General features: G+C 46.1%; 1 protein-coding gene and 1 long non-coding RNA gene across 3 annotated transcripts; both read left to right on the top strand.

The window, feature by feature from the left end:
* The first annotated feature begins 40 nt into the window (after positions 1–40).
* On the top strand, positions 41–27388 carry KRI1 (KRI1 homolog). 2 transcript variants are annotated; one of them, XM_081176377.1, is made up of 19 exons: positions 41–187; positions 1085–1158; positions 2735–2840; positions 3009–3111; positions 6786–6837; positions 7246–7280; positions 7880–7976; positions 9083–9160; positions 11362–11492; positions 12549–12669; positions 12879–12974; positions 14251–14421; positions 16213–16288; positions 17630–17742; positions 20214–20355; positions 21789–21919; positions 24566–24630; positions 25095–25190; positions 26800–27388. In XM_081176377.1, the coding sequence occupies exons 1-19, from the start codon at positions 103–105 to the stop codon at positions 27227–27229; spliced, it is 2202 nt and encodes a 733-aa protein (XP_081032503.1). In that variant the 5' UTR covers positions 41–102; the 3' UTR covers positions 27230–27388. The 2 variants fall into 2 exon arrangements, with proteins under 2 accessions (XP_081032503.1, XP_081032502.1); XM_081176376.1 differs by having other exon boundaries at positions 3006–3111.
* LOC308577155 lies at positions 22192–23199 on the top strand. Its single transcript, XR_014003477.1, has 2 exons — positions 22192–22805; positions 23127–23199. It is a non-coding gene; the product is annotated as an uncharacterized lncRNA (long non-coding RNA).

Genomic DNA, 27388 nt, shown 5'->3' with positions numbered 1-27388 from the left:
GGCGGAGCAGAACGCGCGTTCCGCAGCCGCGCGCCCTCACGTGCCGCCTTGACCCGGAAGCGCCCCGTGCCCACGTGCGGGAAGACACGGGGCGGAGGGAGCATGTCGGCGCAGCAGGAACTGAAGATCAACGCGGCGTTCGCGGCGCGCTACGGGCGCTACCGGCGGCGAGAGGAGCTGCAGCGGCGTGAGTGGCGGGCGGGGAGGGAGGGAGGGAAGCGGACCGAGCCGGAGCAGCTAGTGTTGCCTGCACTGGCTGGCAGCGGCTCCGCGGGATTTCAAGGCAGGGGAGTCTCTCCCAGCGCTGCCTGGGCTCGAACCAGTGCCGGATTTACGTATAAGCTAAACAAGCTATAGCTTAGGGTCCCACTCACTTGGGGGCCCCCAAAATATTTAAAGGGGGGGACTGGATGTACATTTCCAAAATATAAAATAAATAACAAATAAAATAAAACCTACCTACAGCAACAGTGTTTTGTGTTGTGTAGGCTCCTATTTGTTATGTGCAAATGGCTTTAGATACCTATTAGGTCCATAAATTACCATATAGCATATATTCAACACAACATCTTTCCACAGGGCCTGCAAGACAGAGCTGTTCTGCCTGGCCTTTGGTTTGGACTCAGTCTGACCCTTATGTTTCCCTCCCCTTATGGTTTCGATCTATGGTCTACTATTAAAATGAGGCTGCATTTTAAGTTATATTTTTAACCTGTATTTTAAATTGGTTTCCCCCCTCCCTATTATGTTTTTATTGTAATTTTACTGGTGTTAGTTACCCTGAGCCCGGCTCTGGCCGGGGAGGGCGGGGTATAAATAAAATATTATTATTATTATTATTATTATTATTATTATTATTATTATTAAAAAACAGCAACAATTTGTTGTTGACAAAAGACAGCTGGACATATAAAGGGCCCCATTACCTTCAGTAGATTAGGACCTCATCAAACCTAAATCCGGCCCTGCGTCTGCCTGGGCTTGAACCCAGAACCTTCAGGGGCTGGAGGGAGGGTCGCCCTTTGCTGCTCCTCTAACATCCTGCCCGGCTCCTTCCCTCCTTCTCTCCCTTCCACCCCTGCAGTGCAGGACCGCTATGGGGATGCAGGCGAAGGCGACGGGTCGAGTTCTGAGTCTGAGACCAGTTCCGAAGACGAGGTGAGTCCTGCTTCTGTTTTCAGCCGCGGAGAAGTTTCTGTTTTCTGTTTTCAGAAGTTCTGTTTTCTCTGCTGGGAAAACTTTTGGGTTTTTTGTTTTTTTAAAAAATTGGTTTTTCATATTAAAAATTTAAAGAGTTTTTTTCCAAACATAAATCATAAAAACAAGACTCCAAGGCAAGGAATCTCCTGGACTTACATCCTCCCCTTTGTGGGTCCTATTAATCAAGAGGTCCGGAGGGTGGCAACACGAGAACAGGGCCTTCTCTGCAGTGGCTCCCCGTCTGTGGAATGCTCTCCCCAGTGAAGTTCACCTGGCACCTTCATATCTTTAGGCACCAGGCAAATACATTCCTTTTTAACCAGGCCTTTGGCTGACCAGATTGACATCCAACACCCTTTTAGAATGTGGCTTTTGGGGGGGGGGTTTTGGGTTATTGCTTTGGGTTTGATTTTATATGTTGTGGTCTTGTTGTGAACTGCCCTGAGACCTCTGGGTTAATAAATAATAATAATAATTCCATCCTGCATCTTATTATGATAACCCAAATCTTTTACATCTCCATTGTGTCCAGAATTCAACCTTAAACTACAAGTGATATTCCAATCCCACTGTTTACAATGTTTATAATTTCCCCCCCGTTCCTTATTAAAATTTTGATCTTCCTGATGTCTGACTCTTTCGGTCATTTTAGCCATTTCAGCATAGTAATGGACTAAGTTGCAACTTGGGGTCTTCTGGTTTATTAATCAACTGTTTCTCAATAACCTTTATATTTTTTAATATCTCCTCTTTGTTTCTTTTTACCTCTTTAATATGCTATTCTGCTGCAGAAAGAAACCCCTCATCACTGCCTTGCTGGCGTCCCAAACTATGCCAATATCAGTACCTTTATTTGTATTCAAATCAAAATATTCTGTAAGATATTTTTGAGCCCTTTCAAAAGTCATTATCTAACAAATTTTCATTTAATCTCCACCTAAAGGGTGTTTTATCCTTACCTTCAAAGGCAATTAGTACCAAATTATGGTCAGATTATGGTTAAGGGGACGCGGGTGGCGCTGTGGGTAAAACCACAGTGCCTAGGACTTGCCGATCGTATGGTCGGCAGTTCGAATCCCCGCGGCCGGGTGAGCTCCCGTCTTTCGGTCCCAGCGTCTGCCAACCTAGCAGTTCGAAAGCACCCCCGGGTGCAAGTAGATAAATAGGGACCGCTTACCAGCGGGAAGGTAAACGGCGTTCTGTGTGCTGCGCTGGCTCGCCAGATGCAGCTTGTCACGCTGGCCACGTGACCCGGAAGTGTCTGCGGACAGCGCTGGCTCCCGGCCTCTAGAGTGAGATGAGCGCACAACCCTAGAGTCTGTCAAGACTGGCCCGTACGGGCGGTGGTACCTTTACCTTTACCTTTTATGGTCAGATAGGGTTTTTGGCAAAATCTCAGCTTTTGTAATTCTTGGACTAAGTTGATGGAAATATTTGGGTTTTGTTCTTATTGGAGAAAGCTAGGAAGGCAGATCCTCCTGAATATATTTTTCAGAATATATCCAATCTTAATTGTGCTCTTCTCCTGCGGCAGGAGCTGGACCCCAGATTGGATCGTGCTTTTTACAGCACGCTGGCATTGCTGAAAACAAAAGACCCCCGGATTTATCAGAAGGATGTTACGTTCTACCGTGAAGAAGGTAATCGCTGATCCAGGTTATGATATCTTGCCTTGGGGAAAACTGTGAGATGTTCTGGCTTGGCCCAGGGAGACTTTTCGGAGGATTTTCTGATCTGGTTTGGGTTCCGAGCGCAGCTTTTTTTCTGGAATTGTCTGTTGGATCATCTATGATTGCTTTTGCCAGCAGATTCTTCTTCGGATAGCGAAGGCGAGAAGCCGCCCCCCAGGAAGAAAGAAAAGCCCATGTTTCTGAAGGACTATGAGAGGAAGGTCATTCTGGACAAGGCAGGGTAAGGCATGAAAATCAGGGTGCCTGCCGTGTTAAACCCCTAACCTGGGGGTCTTGAATCTTGAACTGTTATTACAGTGGTACCGTGATTATCAAACGCCTTGGTACTCAAACAACTTGGAACCCAAACACTGCCAACCCGGAAGTAAGTGTTCTGGTTTGCAAACTTTTTTCAGAAGTTGAACGTGCTCTGTTTTGAGTGCCACACTTCCGTTTTGAGTGTTATGCTGAGGTCTGTCTGTTTTTGCTATTTATTTTGCGTTTTTGTTTTTGCAGCTCTTTTTGTTTTGTTTTTGGGACTGTGTGGAACCCAGTTCAGCTACTGATTGATTGATTGTGTGACTGCAGTACATTGTTTATTGCTTTCATTTTCGTTAGATAGTAAAATTCATGTTAAATTGCTGGTTTAGGGGTTGTTTTTAAAAGTCTGGAACAGATTAATCCACTTTGCATTACTTTCTATGGGAAAGCGCACCTTGGTTTTGGAATGCTTTGGTTTTGGAACGGACTTCCGGAACGGATTAAGTTTGAGAACCAAGGTACCACTGTACTCGGTCACGTTACTTGGGGTGGGGAACAAATGTTAGGATGAAGCTGCCCATGTTGTTGGCCTTTAACAATGGCAATGCTTATCTCGTGGAACACATGAATAAGTTGTTCTGTCTTATTCAATCACTGGGTCACTACATATGTGCGGTCAAAAGTGGGAATGGGTGGTTCAGATCAATGGGTAGTTCAGATCTTTTGGCCACCCTGCTCCAACTCAGCCAGATGGGCTGGGTAGAATAATAGTAGTAGTAGTAGTAGTAGTAGTAGTAGTAGTAGTAGTAGTAGTAACAACAACAACAACAACAACAACAATAATAATAATAATAATAATAATATTTAGCCACAGTCCATACACAATACTAGTGTAAAGGTACTGCTCAAGCTTGCAAATTCGTAAGAAATGGTACGAAACGATTTAAAAAGAGAGAGGGCAAAGATGTGAGCATTAGACCTGCAGCCTTTCTTCCCAAAAAGTTGCTACGTCAAGGAAACTGGGGAGTTATCTTCCAAGATGCTTCATCAGCTGGAAGGCCAACAGCACTCTGAAAAGGGTAGCTCCATGCCAAAGTCCTTTTGGTAGTTCAAAATTTCCTTTATAAAAGGTGAAATTTGTATCGTTTCCCACCTAATTTGGAAAACGTTGTTTCCGTGGGCTGAGATGCGCAGATAATATTTGATATTACGGAACATCTGTTTCGTTGGCAGGCTGTGCTTATGGAAAGCTGAACTTTCCATAAAAAGGGGAAGGCAGTGTTCCAAGATACCTTCCCCTGTTGTGCAGTTTGGGGGGGGCAGCTGATACTTCCTAGAATTGCTACTATCGCCCTTGCCATTTGCTTGTTGTGGCAGTGGTCCTGGTTCCCTGGACTCCATGTTGTTGTTGTTTAGTTGTTTAGTCGTGTCCGACTCTTCTTGACCCCATGGACCAGGCCCTCTTGTCTTCCACTGCCTCCCGCAGTTTGGTCAAACTCAAGTCGGTAGCTTCGAGAACACTGTCCAACCATCTCGTCCTCTGTCGTCCCCTTCTCCTTGTGCCCTCCATCTTTCCCAACATCAGGGTCTTTTCCAGGGAGTCTTCTCTTCTCATGAGGTGGCCAAAGTCTTGGAGCCTCAGCTTCAGGATCTGTCCTTCCAGTGAGCACTCAGGGCTGATTTCCTTAAGAATGGATGTGTTTGATCTTCTTGCAGTCCATGGGACTCTCAAGAGTCTACTCCAGCACCAGAATTCAAAAGCATCAATCCATCAAATTCCAGATAGAGATAATAGTTAGGGTTGCCGTATTTCAATAAGTAAAAACCAGGACACCCTCAAAGTAGGTGTTGTTGTTGTTTAGATGTTTAGTCGTGTCCGACTCTTCGTGACCCCATGGACCAGAGCACGCCAGGCACTCCTGTCTTCCACTACCTCCCGCAGTTTGGTCAGACTCATGTTTGTAGCTTCAAGAACACTGTCCAACCATCTCGTCCTCTGTCGCCCCCTTCTCCTTGTGCACTCCATCTTTCCCAACATCAGGGTCTTTTCTAGGGAGTCTTCTCTTCTCATGAGGTGGCCAAAGTATTGGAGCCTCAGCTTCAGGATCTGTCCTTCCAGTGAGCACTCAGGGCTGATTTCCTTAAGAATGGATAGGTTTGATCTTCTTGCAGTCCATGGGACTCTCAAGAGTCTCCTCCAGCACCGTAATTCAGAAGCATCAATTCTTCGGCGATCAGCCTTCTTTATGGTCTAGCTCTCACTTCCATACATCACTACTGGGAAAACCATAGCTTTAACTATACGGGCCTTTGTTGGCAAGGTGATGTCTCTGCTTTTTAAGATGCTGTCTAGGTTTGTCATTGCTTTTCTCCCAAGACCAGACTCCATAGCAGACCTGAACTCTGCCTTGGAGGCGGACAACTTGAAAGACTTAGCAAAGTTACCTGACACAGAACCTGGTTCACAAACTGAACATGAGTCTGTGTAGACAGCTTCTTTATACCCATCTACCTCCCTTAGCGCTGCCACCCTTTCAGCAGTACCACCAATATCTCCTCCCTCTGGACCTGTAAGGAGGTGAAGACCTTCTGGGAAATGATATATAATGAAATTTAAATTTTTTTGAAATATATGTTTATAAAAAACCCCACAAGCCTTTACTATTAAGTATAGTAGGCTGAGAAATATATAAACAGGATAAAACATTGCTTTTATAGGCAACAACTGCAGCAAGAATGTTATTAGCCCAAAGATGGAAACAATAAGATTTACCAACCAAAAGAAGAGTGGCTGATGAAATTACTAGACTATGCCAAATTGGCAAAACTGACTGGAAAATCCGGAACCACCAGGATCCGACTTTTCTGAAAGTCTAGAATAAATTTGTGTTACATTTGAAAGACAACTGCAAACAACTAACATCGCTAGTAGGGTTACAAGAAGTTTGTAAGGTTAAATTTATTACTGATTACAGTTAATTTAGTATGTAAACAAGATTATGATCTAATAGCAATAAGCTATGTAAGAAAATGCAGTACATAGAGAATAGGTTTGAAAACCATCGATCAGGGAGGGGGGAAGCCGCAGGCTCATGAAGCCAAATGTTTTATTCACTTTTGTACACTATGGTGTTATGTAAGAAAATATATGTAAAAAACAATAAAAAGTATTATAAAAAACAAATATCTCCTCCCTCTGTCCGTCAGTTCATGTCCAGCAGAGATTCAAAGATAGAAGGAACAGCATCCCTCTCCTCTGTGTGAGACTTGCTTTGGAGGGGGCGCTGCCTCCCCCCTGACAGATTATTCTTTTGCCTGGCCTAGATGCGTTTCGTGACTGTCCCTTTCGCTTGATTTTTATATTGTTGGTGATGGTAGCATTTGATCTCATTTCATTCTGATGCGAGTTCCTTTCCATCGCTCCGCGTTTGTTTCTTAATATTGAAGGTGAAGAAGATGATGCAAACAATCTCTGCGCTTCACTCAGTCACGGCTACACTTAGGGTCGCCCCCCCTTTTCCTCTGATTTGTACATCTTACTGACTTTTTATAGCTGTCGTCTCAAAAATTAATTAAGATGCATTTAAAAAAACACACGCTTCCTTGCGTTGTACAGGATGGAACGATCAACTCACTATCCCTCTTTTCCTACAGGAAATATGAAGATGAAGAAAACGATGAAGGAGAACCAGTTAAAAACAGAAAGGTGAGGCTGGGAATCTGGAGATCCCCGCCTGAGAAACAGTTTTTATCCAAATGTGATTTTGGTTTTAAATGCAGTGTAAGGTAGTCTCTGTGGGAGTATATTGTATTTAATTATGGGGTATCAGAGTTTTTAGGGGGTTAACCAGGCTGGGATAGCAGGGATAGTAGGCTTGTTGGTTTTTGAATGTTTGATGTAGATTTTTTCAGTTTCGTTGTTCTGTATGGGACAATGACAATAAAGATTATCGTATCGTATCGTGAACTGGGGCTTGGTGCATCAGTTGCACCATGAGATCTTGGGAAATTGTGCTGTTTCTGGCCAAGGGAATTCCTGGCCCATTCTAGGAAAGGTGCACAGTTGTGGCATGGGGTATTAACCTTCTCCCTTCCTTCCCCCCCAATTTTTCAGAGTTACGTAGAAGAGCAGAAGCAGCTTAAGGAGAGGTGAGCTGAGAACTGTGCCGGAGGGGAGAGGCCGACTCGTCAACATAACAGGCTTGTGGACAATATCTCCCCACCCCACTTTTGACATTCCTCTTTGCGTGTGCCATCTTTTTCCAGTAATGAGGTGCACGAGGGATCAGGCCCCATTCCCAAATGCCATACATGGGGGGAGTATGCTGCCATTACATAATGTGGGGGGGGGGGAGAATCACTGCACGTGCACAGCAGCCCCTTGTTGTTGTTGTTGTTTTCAGAAAACAGATTCTGAGACTGAGAATGGGCTCCTTCCCTTCTCCTGAGCTGGGCTTTTCCCATCATCCCAACTCCCATCATCCCTAGCTAACAGGACCAGTAGTCAGGGATAATGGGAGTTGTAGTCCCAAAACATCTGGAGGGCCAAGTTTGCCTATGCCTGATCTGTGTTGACTGTCCCTGTGCACCATGCGCACGCACAGAAGCAACACCTCTAGTTACAGATTTTTTGGGGTGCGCATGGCACCCCAAAATGAATTAAATCTGTAACCAGCGGTACCACTGTATATCTGAGTTTTTAACACTCTTTCTAAACCCGGCTTTGCCCTCCCCACCCCACTATGCAGCTTCCAAAAGTTTGTGGCTGACAGTGATGAAGATGATGATGAAGGTGGAAGCTCGACATCCTTGCTGCAGAAACGGCCCAAAAGTAAAGAGGAGAAGGTGTGTGTGTGTAAAAGAGATGCCTCAAATTGAAAGGCTAAGGGTGGCGACTCCTTCACCGTCCTATAGCAGTAGAAGTTGCTTTCCTGGTGATGCTCCAAAATTCAAGCGTGAGCATCAGCAGGCATGCTGTAAGGTGACCCTGGTGATGCCTGGCTTTTGGTGGCCTTGGTGAAGACAGCTTTCTAAACAGGAAGCAGGAGGTGAGGGGCCGAACGATGGGTATACATATTTTAATAGCCACTAAACTTTGAAATAGGCACGCAGGTGGCGCTGTGGTGTAAACCACTGAGCCTAGCGCTTGTCGATCATAAGGTCGGCAGTTCGAATCCCTGTGATGGGGTGAGCTCCCGTTGCTGGGTCCCTGCTCCTGCCAACCTAGCAGTCAAAGTCCAAGTAGATAAATAGGTGGGAAGGTAAACGGCGTTTCCGTGCGCTGCTCTGGTTCGCCAGAAGTGGCTTAGTCATGCTGACCACAAGACTCAGAAGCTGTACGCCGGCTCCCTCGGCCAATAAAGCGAGATGAGCGCCGCAACCCCAGAGTCGGTCACAACTGGACCTAATGGTCAGGGGTCCCTTTACCTTTAAACTTTGAAATGTGTTTTAATGTTCAGATAAATGTAGCTTCCTTTAGTCAAGGTCAGGGTGGTGCGTTGTTGTTGTTGTTGTTGTTGTTTAGATTTATATACTGTGCTTCATCTTACGTTCTCAGGGGGTTTCACAGAATAAAATACAGGATAAAAACAAGCACATAATCTCATGTTGCCACCCTCTGGACGACATGTGGAGGAGGCACACAAAGAAGCGCCTCGGATGATAAACAGAGAATCTGGGATGGTTTATATGGGGAGAGGTGGACCTATAGGTATTGGGTTCCTGAGCTGTTTAAGGCTTTATAGGTCAGAACCAGCACTTTGAATTGGGACCAGAAGCTAGCTGGCAGCCTGTGCGTTCAGGCCATGATCGGTGTTCTATGCCCAAGCCAGTGAGCAACCTGGCCTCCAGATTCTGTACCGGCTGAATCTTCCAAACAGTTTTCAGAGGCAGCCCTGTATATAATCCATGACATTGTTGCCTCAGTTCTACCTTCTCTTCTGTTCTCTCAGGAGCATGAGGAGGCAGACTACATCAGTTGGTTAAAAGGTCAGGAGAAGCCACAAGCAGAGGAAGCACTCCAGGACCTGGTATGTATTTATTTTTTTAATATATATATTTTAATTTATATGCTGACAAACATAAAACAACACATAGATGTACAATATACTACAAACAAAATACATATAATATATAAATGTAAAAATAGAAAAAAGAGCAAAAAGCAAAAAACATATCTCAAAAATAAGATATGTATTAACCTAAATTAGACTCCCATTTTCTTTGTTGACTTCCTTCATCCTCTACATGGGTCTAATATCAACCATGTTAATCTGCTTTCTTTAATCTTCTTCTTAACTTACTTTCTATTTTGATTGTCCTTATTCTAACCGTACATCAGTTTACAGAAGTTAATTAAAACAAGTCCAAGAAGTAAGATGTGGGCATCGCTTCTTCAGATAATCACTATATTTTTTACGATCAGGGTTCTAGCTGCCACCACAGCATACAAGAATAGATTCTTATCTTCTCTGGGTACATCTGTATCAGTTATTCCCAGCAATAAGGCTTCTGTTTTCCCCCAAAAAAATAAATCTAAAGATTTTCTTCATTTCTTCAAAGACCAAGTCCCAGAAGCCCTTAACTTTTTCACATTGCCACCACATGTGTATAAGCGTTCCCTCTGATCGGTTGCACCTCCAGCATAAGTTGGGTTTAGTTTTATACATTTTACAGATTTCTGTAGGTGTCAAATAGCACCTGGTATGTAATGGGCTTGGGGACCCATCGCTTTGGATGACACTGAAAAATGGGCCACAACAATGGGCCGCTGCATCTGGCTCTGTATGGCCACTTTCTGGTTTGTGGCTTCTTCCTAATGAATTAAGGCACTGTTTCCCCCAGTCCTAGACAAGATTTTTACAACAGGCTTCCGGAATAGCTGCGACTCCCAGAAGCCCATGATTGGGGTTGCAGTGCCTCTCCCAAGACGCTCAGTGTGCTGGTCTTGGTCTTGAGAGTCTCAAGTTAGCTAGGAGAAGGGATCCGACCATTTGCTGTTTCCTTAAAAGGTAAAGGGACCCCTGACCATTAGGTCCAGTCATGACCGACTCTGGGGTTGTGGCGCTCATCTCGCTTTATTGGCTGAGGGAACCGGCGTACAGCTTCCGGGTCATGTGGCCAGCATGACTAAGGCGCTTCTGGCGAACCAGAGCAGCGCCTGGAAACACCGTTTACCTTCTTGCTGGAGCGATACCTATTTATCTACTTGTACTTGATGTGCTTTCGAACTGCTAGGTTGGCAGGAGCAGGGACCGAGCAATGGGAGCTCACCCCGTCGCAGGGATTCGAACCGCCGACCTTCTGATCGGCAAGTCCTAGGCTCTGTGGTTTAACCCACATTTCCAGCCGCCTCAATAAAGTAACGGAACGGAAACACTCATCTCGACGCAGAAAGGATTGGACTCCCATTAATTTCTGAGTCCTGCTAAATCCGCATCTTGAGCGGTTTTCTGCTGAGGCTAGCAGAACATTTTTTTGCATGAGCAGGCGCTACCCCACGTTGCTCCAGAAAAGCATGTGTCTGCCCCATTGATTGATTGATTGATTGAATTTATATACTGCCCTATACGCGGAGGTCTCAGGGTGGTTCACAGGAAAGATTGCAGTATATAAAATAAAAATAAAAGCAATAACCCCATAACAGCCCCCCAAGAAAGATCCACATTTTAAAAGGGTACGGGATGTCCATCAGGTCAACCAAAGGCCTGGTTAAAAAGGACCGTTTTTGCCTGACGCCTAAAGGTGTATAATGAAGGCTCCAGGCAAACTTCCCTGGGAGGGCATTCCACAGACAGGGAGGCCACTGCAGAGAAGGCCCCGTTCTCATGTTGCCACCCTCCTCTGCACCTCTGGAAGAGGAGGCACATGAAGGAGGGCCTCATAGGATGATCTCAGTGTCCGGGTAGGTTCATATGAAAAGAGGCGGTCCTTGAGGTATTGCGGTCCTGAGCTGTTCAAGGCTTTATAGGTCAAAACCAGCACTTTGAATTGGGCCCAGAAACTAATTGGTAGCCAGTGCAGTCGGACCAGGATCAGTGTAATATGCTCAAACCGTCTTGCTCCGGTGAGCAACTGAATTCTGCACTAGCTGAAGTTTTTGAACCGTCTTCAGAGGCAGCCCTACTCATAATGTATATCTCACCCTGTTAGGTGGTCCTTTGGGGGATTTCCTGCACTGTCCCTGTCTTGAGGCAGGTGACTTCATTTCGGGTTTCCTCTGTTTCCCCAGGCTCCCCTTAAAGAATACTGGAACGACCCACAACTCGATGAGGGGGAGCGGTTCCTGCGAGATTATATCTTGAACAAGCGCTACAAGGAGGCAGATGATGGAGGGGAGGAAGAGGAGGAGGAGGAGGATGGGTGAGTGCCGATGGATGGATTTTTGAGTTCCTTAAGGATAGGGCATAACTTTCCCTGGTGTGTCTCCCCCTGTCCCCAATCCAGGTGAAGGTAGATGGAAAGGAAATTTAATTTGTTGAGCTCCCCGCTTCCCCCATTCACTAATAGTGCACCTTCATGGGCAAGATCTAACACAATGTCACTTAATGGAGGTTGATAATCTCTAGGTATGCCTTCTATAGTGACACCAGGGATAACCTTATTCTTCCCATCTTTATTGGTAGAAATAAATTTTATTTTTTAAAAAATAATTCATCCATGCTCACATGGTCCAGAGGGAGGTGTTCATGGGTCCATGGGCTAAGTTATTTGCACAGAGTTCTTTCCTCTTAAAGTTTCACTGATTTTCACCAGCAATACCAGGAAAGATCAGGCTTACTAGCTGCTTTGTTTCTCAATATTCTTTGGTTGGCCTCTGTTATTTTCTCCTACCGATAGAGAACCTACCGTATTTTTCACCCTATAGGACGCACTTTTCCCCCTCCAAAAATGAAGGGGAAATGTGTGTGCGTCCTATGGGGCGAATGCAGGCTTTCTCTGAAGCCTGGAGAGCGAGAGGCGTCGGTGCGCACCGACCCCTCTCGCTCTCCAGGCTTCAGGAAGCTATCTGCAAGCCTCGTGCGCCCGGCGGGAGGCTTGCGGGCGGCAGCCTACAGCCCAAAGCATGGGGCGAGCTGCGGAGCCCGCCCCCTGCTTCGGGCAGATGTCGGCAAGCCTTGCGCGCCTGGCGGGAGGTCCCACCGGGCGCGCGAGGCTTGGGGCGGCAGCCTGTTCTGGGGGCTGGGGTCGGGGGAAGCTCGGGCTTCCCCCAAGCCTGGGGGGGAAATAATTTTTTTCCCTTTATTCCCCCCCCCCAAAAAAAACCCTAGGTGTGTCCTATGGGGCGAAAAATATGGTGCCTAAGGACTCTATATGGGCTCTTGGGTACCCCATAAGGGATAAAGAAGCAGTTTTTTCTTATAACACTGTCCTTGCGCTATATTCCCTCTTCCAGCTCATGTTCTGCCTTCTCCACAGGCTTCCCGCAGCGCAGCTGGCTATATCGGATTCGTCGGATGAGGGCGAGCTGTTCTTAAAGAAGCAAGAGGATTTTGAGCGCAAGTACAACTTCCGCTTTGAGGAGCCTGAGGCCCAGTTGGTGAGAGGAAACATTCTCTGCCTGCACTGGGAAGTTAGGCTTTCTTCTCGGTGTCCTGGCGCCATTATGTTATGAGTGACAAGAGGGACGTCCTCTCTCTGTGAGGAGACTGGGGTGATGAAAGGGGGTGCTGCTGGGATCTCTGCTCATCTGAAGAACGCGAGGCTGAAGAGTTCTTCTTTTCTCTTCTCCGATACCTGTACCGCCAGATGAAAACCTATCCCCGCAACATTGCAACCTCGGTGCGCCGGAAGGACGAACGCCGTAAAGAGAAACGGCAGGAGACTCAGGAGCGCAAGAAGAAAGTGAGTTCTGCACAGATACGAGCGGATAATGTTCAGCTCTATTGGGCTGCCTAGGAGGGCTGAAACTTTTGCCTATTATTATTATTAATATTATTATTAGAATTTATATACCGCCCTATACTCGGAGGTCTCAGGGCAGTTCACAGAACAAAATCAAAATATATAATCACAAAATATATAATCAAAATGAAACCAACTGCCCAATAACACGTCCCAAAACCCCCCACATTTTAAAAGGGCATAGGGCAGGGGTAGGCAACCTAAGGCCCGGGGGCTGGATGCGGCCCAATCGCCTTCTCAATCCGGCCTGTGGACAGTCCGGGAATCAGCGTGTTTTTACATGAGTAGAATGTGTCCTTTTATTTAAAATGCATCTCTGGGTTATTTGTGGGGCATAGGAATTTGTTCATTTCCCCCCTCAAAATATAGTCTGGCCCACCACATGGTCTGAGGGACAGTGGACCGACCCACGGCTGAAAAAGGTTGCTGACCCCTGGCATAGGGTGTCAAATGAAATCAACCAAAGGCCTGGTTAAAACAGAACGTTTTTGCATGGTGCCTAAAGGTGTATAATTAATCATTTCATTTCTGTACCGCATTTTTCAGAAAAAAGCTCAAAGCAGTTTACAAACCTACAATAAAACATCAAAAAAGTGATCCAGAATAAAACATTACTGAAGAAAGTCAAATATAAATTATACATTCCAAGCATCATAAATAACGGGAAACTAAAATGTTAAAGATTTCAGAATAAAATATTGCAAAGAAGGTAAACACACATTTAATGCCGCAAAGTTAACCCCAAAAAGTATCTGAAACATTTCAAAAGAAAACATTACTAAAGGAAGTCCAGTATAAAATGCACATTTAAAACAGCATAATTAGCAAGGAAATAAAATATAAACGTAGAGCATATCTGCTGCTGTTGCTGCCATTTCTGCCAATGGTGGTTCATGGTGGGCGACAGCAATGGAAGCTCAGGCTCAATGACCTGGGTCTGCACTCAGACAGCCAAGATGATCTCTGGTCTCTTCAGCAACCTCAGCATTTGTAGCTGGAGTCAGTCCAGACCCTGCCCTCCCAGGTCAGGTGGGAAAAGTCCTGCAAAGCGGGGAGCAGGTCTCTCAGGACTCCCAGGGAAGTATAGGCGGGTTCAGGCATGAAGGCGCCAAGTGAACTTCCCTGGGGAGAGCATTCTTCAGACGTAGGTCTGGGTGCCGGATGGGCCAAATAACGGCCTTCTCCCGTAATACTGTGCTTTTCTTCACCCTAAAAGGAGAAGGCTCAAAAACAGGAGGAGCTGAAGCAGCTGAAGAACCTGAAGCGCCGGGAGATCCTGGAACGGCTGGGGAAGCTGCGTGAGATCACCGGCAGTGCAACCAGCACCTTCCAGGAAATGGACCTCGAAGGGGACTTTGATCCCACCCAACATGACCAGCTGATGGAGGTGGGTGCATGTTGTATACCAGTGCCGAGGGTTCTGGCTGGCAGCCAGAAGACACTGCCCCAGCCCCTCTCCCAAATGGTAGGGCCGTGTTAAGGGTGAGTCAGCTGAACCCCGTTCTCCTGCCACAATGAGAAATTGAGGGAAGTAGATTTGGCTTGTCATTTGAAAACGGCTCAATGAATTGATTTGAAACTGGGCAGTGCTTTTGCATGCTAGGCATTAACCAACTCTTCTTCTTTTTTTAGAAATCATTTTTATTTGATTTTACAAATATAAATTTATAACATCCCAAATGCATATCCATATACAGTGGTACCTCTGGTTGCGAACGGGATCCATTCCGTAGTCCAGTTCACAACATAAGCAGAACGCAACCTGCGTCTGCGCGGGTCGTGATTTGCCTCTGCGCATGCGCGTGACATCATTTTGTGCGTCTGCACATGCGTGAGCGGTGAAACCGAAAGTAACCCTTTCCAGTACAGTGGTGCCTCGCAAGATGAAAAGAATCCGTTCTGTGATTCTCTTCGTCTAGCAGTTTTTTCGTCTTGCGAAGCAAGCCCATTGACGGATTAGCGCTGTTAGCGGCTTATCGGCTTATCGGATCAGCTGATAAGCGGCTTAGCGGCTTAGAAAAAGGGGGGGGGGAGGAAAAAACCCCCGCAGGAACTCGCAAGACATTTTCGTCTTGCGAAACAAGCCCATAGGAGATTCGTTTTGCGAAGCACCTCCAAAACGGAAAACTCTTTTGTCTAGCGAGTTTTCCGTCTTGCGAGGCATTCGTCTTGCGGGGCACCACTGTACTTCCGGGTCTCCACGGGACACGACCTGAAAAAACGTATCATGAAGCAAACTCAACACGAGGTATGACTGTATAGAGATTACTCTGAATCTCGAGACTTCCCCCTCGTCCCCTTCATGGGCCCTGTTGTCAACATTTGCAACTGCATATTATTCTATGCAGTCGTACCTTGGAAGTCGAACGGAATCCATTCCAGAAGCCCATTTGACTTCCAAAACATTTGGAAGCCAAAGTGCAGCTTCTGATTGGCTGCAGGAGCTTCCAGCTGTTTGTCCACTGGGCCTGTTAGCCAGGGATGATGGGAGCTGTAGTCCCAAAACAGCTGGAGGGCCAAGTTGGGCCATTACTGCTTTAGGCAGTAGCCAACTCTTGAATTGAATTGTAGAGTTGGATGGAACCCTGAGGACTGTCTAGTCTAACCCTTCTCCCAGTATGCCCCACGGAGGACCTTAAGGTCCATAAATAGCAACACCCTAGAGGTCCTGGGCCCTAAGGAAGTCAGATTAGCCTCAACCAGAGCCAGGGCCTTTTCAACACTGGCTCCAGCCTGGTGGAACGCTCTGTCTCATGAGACCAGGGCCCTGCAGGATCTGATTTCTTTCTGCAGGGCCTGTAAGACAGAGTTGTTCCACCTGGCCTTTGGCTTGGAATCAACTTGATCCGCTCCCCCTCTTTCCTTTTTCCTTTCTCCTTCTGTGATGGAACTCCTATTTGGGGACTTCCCTGGCTTTTTCCTGGCCCACGTAGGACCAGTCTGGATAGTTGGCCTTGGTGAAGACGTGTTGTTTTCATCCCCAAAAAAGTTTTTGATTTGAGTTTCTACTGAAATGAGGCTGCCTTTTAATGTTGTATTTTGATCTTGTTTTTAAGTTGTATTTCAATCAATTGTTTTTATACCTGGTGTTAGCTGCCCTGAGCCCGGTCTTGGCTGGGGAGAGCTGGGTATAAATATATTTTTTATTATGATTATGATTATTCTCTGTTTCCTACAGAAATTATTTGGGGACGAGTATTACGGAGTTGGTGAGGAAGAGAAACCACAGTTTGAGGCAGAGGAAGGAATTGATGGTATGTCAAGAAGATGACTTGGCACATGGGCAGTTTGCCCTCGGTCTGAAAACAAATTTGCTTGTGAGGTCAGCATTGGGACCCCCAATTCTAGAGCAGTCCCCCCCTCCCCTCGACCTGGTGCTGTTCTGGGTGAGGATGGCGGGATCTCTTTGTCCAAACCATCTGGAAGGCTGCTTTAGATGGGCACCTGCTCAGGTGGCTTTTAATGATGTGCTTGTGGGGTATTGCATGAAACTGGATCTACTTTGGCTTGATCCAGCCAGATTCTTGTTAGTCTTCATTTTGGCGCATGGAAGATCTGTTGCAGAACCGGGAGATGTTTTTGGCTGGGAGAATTTTTGCTGAAGAGAACGTGAGTTGGGGACATGAAAGGAGGAAGCCAGGCAAGCCGGGAGTATTTTGCAGAAGCTGCCCACGTAATCTGGAATCTGCCAGGAATGTTAAAATGACTGTTGCGCTTTAGATATCCTCAGGAGTCATTTTGTGTATTCTTGCGTGACGCTTGTTTCTTTTTTTTATTTATATATAATTTTAATTTAATTTTCTGATTTACATTTCAAAATATTCATTTAAACAACCTTAATGACTTCCCTTCTTCTCTTTCCATGGTTCATTTTGCATACCACCCATCCTTCATATTTTACGCAAAATAAACCATTCAGTAATCCATTGTTACATCCATCAGAACTTATTTTCACTGTTGAATTTATCTTAATGCTACCAGCATTCTTAAATGAACACAATTTTCACCCATACATTCAGTAAACATTTTCCAGTCTTTTTCCAGTCTACATTCTTTTCCTTCTCTTATTCTATATGTTAAGTCTGCAAGCTGCATGTATTCCATCAGTTTAAATTCCCATTCTTCATTGGTTGGGACCTTGCTCGTTTTCCATTTTTGGGCTGACAAAACACGAGCCGCAGTCGTAGCATACATAAATAGTCTTTTTTGGCACCTGGGAATTTCCCTCTGAAATATCCCCAACCAAAAGGATCTCTGTTTTTTGTTTGTTTTTTTTTTGGAAAAGTGCTTTTAAACATTTTTTTCAATTCATTATATATCATTTCCCAATTTTTTTTACCCTTTTACAAGTCCACCACAAAACGTACCCTCAACCTCATTACATCTCCAGCACGTGAAGCTCGTTTCATGCCTTCAGATGCCTTAACCGGGGGGGGGGGGGGGGCTCTGTTTCCTTATCCATCCCAACTTTGGTTGAGGGATTCTTGGGCATTACTGCATGCCGGCTCCAGGGTGAGGTTCAGAAAGCAATGGGACCAGAGGAATCATTAGCTTAGGAAGCAAAAATGTCTTTTTCGTCTTCATCCCGAATGCAGATGAGTGGAATTGGGACAAGTGGACAGGAGGGGATGGAACTGAAGCAGAAGGTGACCTGGGGCTGCAGGAGGACGAAGAATACCACCCCCACTGCGAGGATCCTGACTTTGTGGTATGTCTGGCTTGCATTCTTAACCAGGGGGTGGTGCGGCTCTCAATAATAATAATAATAATAATAATAATAATAATAATAAAGCAATAAAACATCAAACATTTAAAACTTCACTAAACAGGGCTGCCTTCAGATGTCTTCTAAAAGTCAGATAGTTTTTTATTTCCTTGACATCTGATGGGAGGGCGTTCCACAGGGCGGGTGCCACCACCAAGAAGACCCTCTGCCTGGTTCCCTGTAACCTCACTTCCTGCAGGGAGGGAACTGCCAGAAGGCCCTCAGAGCTGGACCTCAGTGTCTGGGCTGAACGATGGGTGTGCAGACGCTCCTTCAGGTATACTTATGGGACCGCCTCTCCTGGTATGCCCCGCAGAGGACCTTAAGGTCCATGAATAATCATAGTTTAGAGGTCCCAGGCCCTAAGGAAGTTAGATTATCCTCCACCAGAGCCAGGGCCTTCTCAGTGATGGCTCCGACCTGGTGGAATGCTCTGTCCCATGTGACCAGGATTTAACTTCCTTCCTCAGGGCCTGTAAGACAGAACTATTCCGCCTGGCTTTCAATTTGAACCTGGCCTGATCTTTTGTTCCCCTTCCTTCCCTTCCCCTCCCCTTTTTGTGAAGATTGCCCGCTCTTGGGATCCCACAGCTGGTTCTCCCCTGGTTTCCTCGCTGGCCCAAGTGGGACTAATTTAGCCAGCTACCCCTGGTGATCATCTAATGTTTATTGGATGGATTTCCCCCCTAAATTGATTTTTTATTTTATTGTTATTTACGCTTTATACCGTATTTTATGCTGTTGGGGGTTTTTTTTGTAGCATCAATTAAGTGTTTTAAATTTGTTGTTAGCCGCCCTGAGCCCGGTTTCCTGAACTGGGAAGGGCGGGATATAAATAAATAAATAATAATAATAATTATACTGGGCCGAGCCATTTAGGGCTTTAAAGGTCAGCACCAACACTTTGAATTGCACTTGGAAACACTTTGAATTGTGCTTGCGACCGTTCATGCACTGCAGCCATGGATTGGCAGAAGATGGTGCCCATGAAGGGATGGGCAAATAGATGAGGGAAAACCACAGTCCCTGTCAGTGTGACCAGAAGGCACCCTGCAGATTTGAGGACACTTAGCAAAAACGGTGACATCTAATAACTTAATGGCTAGAGGTGGGGAAAGGGGGCAGACTTTGGGCAACATCTTTCATGAGAGGATGGCAGGTTTTGATGCATTTTTGCATGCAGCTGTCGCATCCAGGCTTTCCTCCCTGAAGACTGGGAACATATTTAATGAAGAGCGGTGAAATCTGGATCTCCTAGGAGCCTTGCACAACCATAGGGGTGCAGTTGGCATTCTGTATGCTGAAGTGAGCAGCAGGAGAGATGCTCGTGCAAATATGATACGATAATGTTTATTGTCATTGTCACAAAAGAACAACGAAATTGAAAATCTACACCAGACATTCAGAAACCAACACGCCTGCTATCCTACCCTGGTTAACCCCCTAAAAACTCTGATACCCCATAATTAAATAAAATATACTCCCATAGGTAAAGGTAAGGGGACCCCTGACCATTAGGTCCAGTCGTGGCCGACTCTGGGGTTGCGGCGCTCATCTCGCTTTATCGGCCGAGGGAGCCGGCGTACAGCTTCCGGGTCATGTGGCCAGCATGACTGAGCCGCTTCTGGCAAACCAGAGCAGCGCACGGAAACGCCGTTTACCTTCCCGCTGGAGCGGTACCTATTGATCTACTTGCACTTCGTGCTTTCGAACTGCTAGGTGGGCAGGAGCAGGGACCGAACAACGGGAGCTCACCCCATCGCGGGGATTCGAACCGCCGACCTTCTGATCAGCAAGTCCTAGGCTCTGTGGTTTAACCCACAGCGCCACCCGTGTCCCAGAATATACTCCCATAGAGACTACCTTACACTGCATTTAAAACCAAAATCGCATTTGAATAGAAACTGTTTCTCAGGCGGCTAGTCCTAGTCTTTACAACCCTGTACCTTCTTCCAGAAGGCAGAAGCTGAAAGAGATCATTTCCGGGGTGCGCACTATCTCTGCAGCTTTCTTATGGCACCTGGAAGCATAGATTTGATCCAAGGTGGGAAGAGTGCACCCAATTATTTTCTCTGCAGTCTTTACAACCCTGGACAGCATTGGTTTTCCCCTGACCGTGCAGCTTCCAAGTCACACACAGAGACCATAAGTTAATACACTCTCAACAGTACAATGGTAAAATGCCATCAACAGGTCCTTTGAGAGGTTATTTTATGGGGGCGGGGGCTGGTGAGCGATAAGCAGCAGCTTCTTGCTCTATGTCTGGTTGGGTTCTGTCTTGTTTTCCCTGCGTGACTTTTGGCACTAGGGAAGCAGGGAGGTTTGCTCTGCTCTCTTCCTGGGGTTTGCGATGCCCGCGTGAAATGACGCTTGCTTTTCTCCTCTCTACTCCCCTCCACAAACCACCTCTTCAGATGGATGCCGATTACGACCCCACCCAGGAGCCAGGCCCCTCCAGAAAGCAGCGGAGGCTGGAGGTTCCCCTTCTGGGCAAGAAGAAACGCAAGTCGCATTTTGCAGAGGCTGTCAGTCGGGAGAAAAAACCCTTTGACCCCGGTAAGGATGGTAATAATAATAATAATAATAATAATAATAATAATAATAATAATAATAATAATAATAATTTACTTATACTTCCCGGTTCAGAAAACCGGGCTCAGGGCGGCTAACAACAAATTTAAAACACTTCATTGATGCAACAAAAACCAGCATAAAATACAGTATAAAATGTGAATAACAATAAATTCAGAATTCAAAAATCAGTTTAGGGAGGAAATCCAGTAAACATTAGATGATCACCAGGGTTAGCTGGCTAAGTTAGTCCTATTTGGGCCAGCGAGGAGACCCAGGGAGAATTAGCTGTGGGATCCCAGAGTGGGTAAGATGAGCCAGCCTTACTTGCATGGCGTCTTTTGCCCATAGAACCTCTCCCAGGCCAGGTGGCGTCAATTGCAGTTGAGAATTGTTGGAACTGAGAGAGAAGTGGACTTTCTCTCTCTTTTGCTCTCTTTAGGTGATGGAGGCTTCAGTGAGAGAGTGAACGCTTCTGGGCATTTTCCAGCTTTCCCGTTTAATGAAAATCTCCTTGCCCAGCCAAATTTCTTTCTCTCCCTCTCTCTCTCTCTCTCTCTCTCTCTTTCAAAAAATTATTTATGCTTCTCAGGTTTATACATTTCATTAATTTCACAATCATTTTAACATTTCAAAATTTGACTTCCTTTGGTTCCTTAAATTTATTTTTAATATCTTCTGCATATCCAAATTCACCTTAATTTGATCAATTATTTCTCTAAATACTCTTATAAAACTGCAGGTTATTACAATAATCCTGCCGATGTTCTTATCTATTTAAAATTCAACTGTAAATACTCAATAAACCATTTCCATTCTTTTATAAGAAGTTTGCTATCTTGATTTCTTATTATTCTGGTAAGTTTCACCCTTTCTGCATATTCCACAAGTTGTTGAGTCCATTCTTCCTTTTCTGGGACTTCTGCTTCTTTCCATTTTGGGGTGGGTAACATTTCTGCTGCTGTAGTAACATACATAAATAAGTTTCTTTTTATTTTATTCCTTAAAATATTTTTATCAAATTTTATTTAACAAATTTAAATTCAGACATTAAACATCCACATCATCATTTAAGTTTCTCTGAATCCTTCGACTCCCCTCCACCCTTCCATGGTTACAATTATCAATCTTTTTTTCCACTGCTTCCCTTATATTCTCTATTTTTTAAAAAGAAATAATATGTTTTTTACCATAGTTTTTTTGTACATTACAAGCATTACTGCAATCCTGCCAAAGTTTTTAACTGTTTACAGTGTTCTCTTAAATACATTGTAATTTTTTTACATTGGGGGAAAATATGCATCAATAAGTTTCTATACAATTTAGGTATTTCCATCCCTATAATTCCCCAAAGAAAAGCTTCTGGTTTTTTTGTTTTTACAAAGGTTATTAAAAAGTCTCTCTCTTTCTCTTTGCAGAGACAAAGACCTTTGAGCAGTACCTAGATGAATTCTACCGCCTGGACTATGAAGACCTGATAGGGGACTTGCCTTGCCGTTTCAAATACCGAACCGTGGTGCCCTGCAGCTATGGACTCTCAACTGAGGAGGTAGGTACCGTATTTTTCGCTCTATAACACGCACCCGACCATAACACACACGTAGTTTTTAGAGGAGGAAAATCCGTAGGCATGCCACCCGTAGGCATTCCCTCCATAACACGCACAGACATTTCCCCTTACTTTCTAGGAGGAAAAAAGTGAGTGTTATGGTGCAAAAAATACGGTAACTTTACCCTTTTGCAAAGACTGAGGCGGATTTCTTTTCTCCCGCTGGGGTGGGGAGGTCTGTTTTGGTAATATAGTGGTACCTCGGGTTACATACGCTTCAGGTTAAGAACTTTGCTTCAGGATGAGAACAGAAATCGTGCTCCAGCAGCACAGCAGCAGCAGGAGGCCCCATTAGCTAAAGTGGTGCTTCAGGTTAAGAACAGTTTCAGGTTAAGTACGGAACTCCGGAACGAATTAAGTACTTAACTCGAGGTACCACTGTATACTAGATGAGATGCAACAAACTGAAGCTCAATCCAGAGAAGATTGAGGCACTGTTTGTGGGCGGTTCCCTAGACTGGATGGAAGGAAGATGACCTGCTCTTGATGGGGTTACATTCCTTTTGAAGGAGCTGGTATGTAGCTTGGGAATACTTCTGGACCCATTTCTTGAGACTCAGGTGGCCTCAGTGGCAACGAGTGACGTCTGTCTGCTTTGGCAGGTGGCCCACACATGCCCCTGTTTGGACAGGGATAGCCTAACATCTGCCATCTAAGCTCACGTAACCTTCGGGCTAGATTTTTGCAACACGTTCTACATGGGGCTGTCCCTGAAGACGATTCAGAAACTTCAGCTGGTATAGAATGCAGCAGCCAGGTTGCTCAAGACCAGGGGTCAGCAGCCTTTTTCAGCCGTGGGCCGGTCCACCGTCCCTCAGACCATGTGGTGGGCGGGACTATATTTTGAAGGAAAAAATGAACGAATTCCTGTAGAGGACATAGCCACCAGTACCAGGCAGTAGATGAACATTGGGATGCACAGAAACCTCGTGTGGATTCTTCAAAGGTTAAGTCTCCTTGGACTGGATCTTGCACCAATTTGCAGTTTCCCCTTTTTGGGACTAGCCTTTCAGCTCTCATCTGACAACTCATCTCCTAACATGAGGCTTCTGTCTAGCCAAAGGGATTCTGCACATGCTTCATTCTTGCCCAGGGGTCAGCAAACTTTTTCAGCCATAGGCTGCTCCACCGTCCCTCAGACCTTGAGGGGGGCCGGACTATATTTTGAAGAAAAAAATGAACGAATTCCTATGCCCCACAAATAACCCAGAGATGCATTTTAAATAAAAGCACACATTCTACTCAGGTAAAAACACCAGGCAGGCCCCACAAATAACCCAGAGATGCATTTTAAATAAAAAGACACATTCTACTCAGGTAAAAACACGCTGATTCCCAGACCGTCCGCAGGCTGGATTGAGAAGGCGAATGGGCTGCATCCGGCCCCCAGGCCTTAGGTTGCTTACCTCTGCTCAAGAGTGTTTGAGCATACTACACCAAACCTGGCCTAACTCCACTGGCTGCCAATCAGTTTCTGGGCCCAATTCAAAGTGCTGCTTTTGACCTATAAAGCCTTAAACGGCTCAGGACTGCAATACCTGAAGAACCGCCTCTTTCCATATGAACCTACCCAGACCCTGAGATCATCTTCTGAGGCCCTTTTTCATGTGCCTCCTCTGGAGGGTGGCAACACGAGAACAGGGCCTTCTCTGCAGTGGCTCCCTGTTTGTGGAATGCTCATTACATATCTTTAGGCACCAGGCAAAAACATTCCCCTTCAACCATGCTGTGGCCTTTTCAATGTATTTGCTGGAGGCAGGGTTGTTACTGGTTTGGTTTTGTTCCGTTATGTATTTTGTGTTCTCATTTGGATCGTGAACTGCTCTGTGATTTCCGGATGAAGGGAGGCACACAAATTTAATAAACAAAGGCCGGGGTGCATGCTTCTGGAGGATCAGGTGCCAATTGGTGCAACATTCGGACTGCCTCACCAGAGTGGTGCATGCTCTGGTTATCTCTCACTTGGACTACTGCAATGCACTCTGTGTGGGGCTACCTTTGAAAGTGACCCGGGAACTACAACTAATCCAGAATGCGGCAGCTAGACTGGTGACTGGGAGTGGCCGGCAAGATCACATAACACCGGTCTTGAAAGACCTACATTGGCTCCCAGTAAGTTTCCGAGCACAATTCAAAGTGTTGGTGCTGACCTTTAAAGCCCTAAACGGCCTCGGTCCAGTATACCTGAAGGAGCGTCTCCACCCCCATCGTTCTGCCTGGGCACTGAGGTCCAGCTCCGAGGGCCTTCTGGCGGTTCCCTCATTGTGAGAAGTGAGGTTACAGGGAACCAGACAGAGGGCCTTCTCGGTAGTGGCACCCACCCTGTGGAACGCCCTCCCACCAGATGTCAGAGAGAGCAACTACTCCCAGACTTTTAGAAGACATCTGAAGGCAGCCCTATTTAGGGAGGCTTTTAATGTTTGATGCATTACTGTATTTTAATATTTTGTTGGAAGCCGCCCAGAGTGGCTGGGGAAGCCCAGCCAGATGGGCGGGGTATAAATAATAAATTATTATTATTATTATTATTATTATTATTATTATTATTATTATTCAAATAAGAAATGAATGATTCTTTCTCCCTAGATCCTGGCAGCTGATGACAAGGAGCTGAACCGCTGGTGTTCTTTGCGGAAGACCTGTATGTACAGGTGAGGCGCAGGAAGGATGCGGTGTCTGTCTACACTGGAAACCGAATAAAAGTGGGGACCCTGCTGTGTGCAGTGTGGCTTGGGGACCAGGACTCCTGAGATCTAGCCCAGTTCTGGTTGTGCTGGTCGCCGCGACTCATGCTTCAGTTTTTTCGAAGAATTTTCTGGCAAGCGACAATGAACAAAGGGGCCTGCAAGTTTGGGAATGGGGCGGAGGTGTCTGCTTCTGAGTCACAGAGCAGTCCACCGCAGCTCCAGTGTCTAGCAAAGAGGAATCTTTGTAGACCTCTTGGTTTTTGGGGTGTTTTGCACCTGCACAAGGCACCATCCACTACCAGCCATGTTGTTGTCTACGATGAGATGGTTTTGTTCCTTGCTCTTCCCCTCCCACCCCCATCAGGGTGGGAAGGCAGGTAAGGAGGGCATCTTACATGTGGCACCTGACAGGTGTATTCTCCATGCAGGTCTGAGAAGGAGGAGCTGCGAGACAAGACGGCCTATGAGCAGAAAGGCCAGAATACTTGGAAGAAGAAGCAGGTTCTCAAATCCCTTCAGTCAGAGTATGTGCTCTATTTTATATCTATATTGCTATTTTATTTGATTTCAAGATTCAAGATTGCATTTTAACACTCAATAATTATACTCCTTCAATGCTAATGACTTTCTGCTTGTCCATCCTCAAAGTTCATAAATATAATTTCACATAACTACATTTTAAAGTACCCTTCATCCTCTTTAGCAGGTTTCTTAATATAATCTACTATTTTTTCTCCTTAAATTTCAAACCCCACTGTGGGCTTCATGTATAAAGAATAACTTTTTAAGTCCGTTTCGGGGGCCTAATCCCGTCCGCTGGTTAGTTTAATCCAGTCCCTGTGGCAGTTTATTTCAAGGGGCAAAATCATTAAAAAAGCTCAACAACTTCAATCCTAAAAAAAGGCCAACAACTTTGGTCGGCCCTCACGGCCCTTCACATCATCAAATCTGGCCCTCATTGAAAAAAGTTTGGACACCACTGTTTTAAGTAAACTAGGAAAGGTCTCCTGTCCTCAACAACAACAACAACTACAATAATTTTATTTATATCCTGCCCTCCCCAGCTGAAGCCGGGCTCAGAGCGGCTAACAACAATAAAAGTAACACAACATTCTAAAATCAATTCATTTTAAAATCAATTCAAAATCAAATTCATGACAACCATTGGACTAGAGTTCTGTGAGGATTACCAAAGCAGGGGGTCAGACCGTGCCTTGGCCAAAGGCCTGGTGGAACAGCTCTGTCTTGCAGGCCCTGCGGAAAGATGTCGTCCCGCAGGTCCCTAGTCTCTTGTGACAGAGAGTTCCACCAGATCGGGGCCACCGCCGAAAAAGCCCTGGTTCTGGTTGAGGCCAGCCTAACCTCCCTGTGGCCCAGGACCTCCAAGATGTTTTTGTTTGAAGACCGTAAGGTCCTCCGTGGGACATACCAGGAGAGGCGGTTCCGTAGGTACGAGGGTCCTAGGCCATATAGGGCTTTAAAGGTTAAAACCAGTACCTTAAACCTGATCCTGTACTCCACCGGGAGCCAGTGCAGCTGGTATAGCACCAGGTGAATGTGATCCCGCAGCGAGGACCCCGTAAGGAGTCTCGCCGCGGCATTCTGACCCTCTGGAGTTTCTGGGTCAGTCTCAAGGGCAGCCCCATGTAGAGTGAGTTACAACAATCAAGTCTGGAGGTGACCGTTGTGTTGATCACAGTGGCTAGGTCAGGGCAAGAGAGGTAAGGAACCAACTGCTTAGCTTGGCGGAGATGAAAAAATGCTGCTTTTGTTATAGCTGCAATCTGCGCCTCCATGGAAAGGGACGTTTTGAAGATTATACCCAAACTCTTTAACAGACGGTGCTGGCACTAATTGCGCCCCCGCAAGAGACGGGAGTTGCAAGGATCTAAGCTTGAGTCTCTTATCAGTGCCATTAGTTTAGTCATCTCTGCGTATTCCTTGATTTTTATCAGCCATTCTTCTTTGGAAGGTATTCTTTCCTCCTTCCACTTATGAGCATAAAGATTTCTTGCCACTGTGATTACATTCCCTCCTGAGGCCATCTCTTTCACTCTGCGACGCAGCAGTAGCCCTCTGAGATCTACACCATGTTTTCGTCCTGTTTCATTCATCCGTTTGCTCCCCTTTCAGGGCGGAGGAGCCGGAAAGCGAAAAGAAAACACCAGGCAAGAAAGGAAAGAAGGGCAGGGACAAGGCCAAGCGCCAGGAGCTGCCTTCTAAAGAGCTGCGGCTTCCCGGCACCGAATGCGAGGAAGAACGCCTCCTGCTTCCCAAGGGAGATCCCGTACCGAAACCAGCGCCAGCCTCAAGCAGCCGGGTGGAGACTGCCACTCCACAGGACCCCTCTCCTGCTGCCCCCAGAGTCCAGAGGCCCAAGAAGAGAAGCAGGAAGGGGGTGGCGCGGGTGCGAGTGGGCCGCTTGGAGTTCAGCCGCCAGCGACTCCAGGCCTACGGCCTCAACGCAAAGCGCCTGCACTTCCGCCAGCTTCTCCGCGAGAAAAGGCGGAAGAAGCCTAAGGCAGGCACTCCAGACCAGGCCAAGAAAGCAGCTCAGGCCTGAGCTATCCTGCTACGGCTCAACTTCAGAGCAGAAGTTTCCTTTCCTTCGACAAGGGATCTGTTTGATGGCTGCAAGCGATGGCCGAGAAGGTAGCACTTGGTGCCTCTGGGCTTCAGGGCAGGATTTGTGCGGAAGAATGATTCAAATACATTGCCGGTT

The sequence above is a fragment of the Podarcis bocagei genome, assembly GCF_964188305.1.
Source record: "Podarcis bocagei genome assembly, chromosome: 17".
Lineage (NCBI taxonomy): Eukaryota > Metazoa > Chordata > Lepidosauria > Squamata > Lacertidae > Podarcis > Podarcis bocagei.
This window is presented reverse-complemented; position numbering and strand designations above follow the sequence as displayed.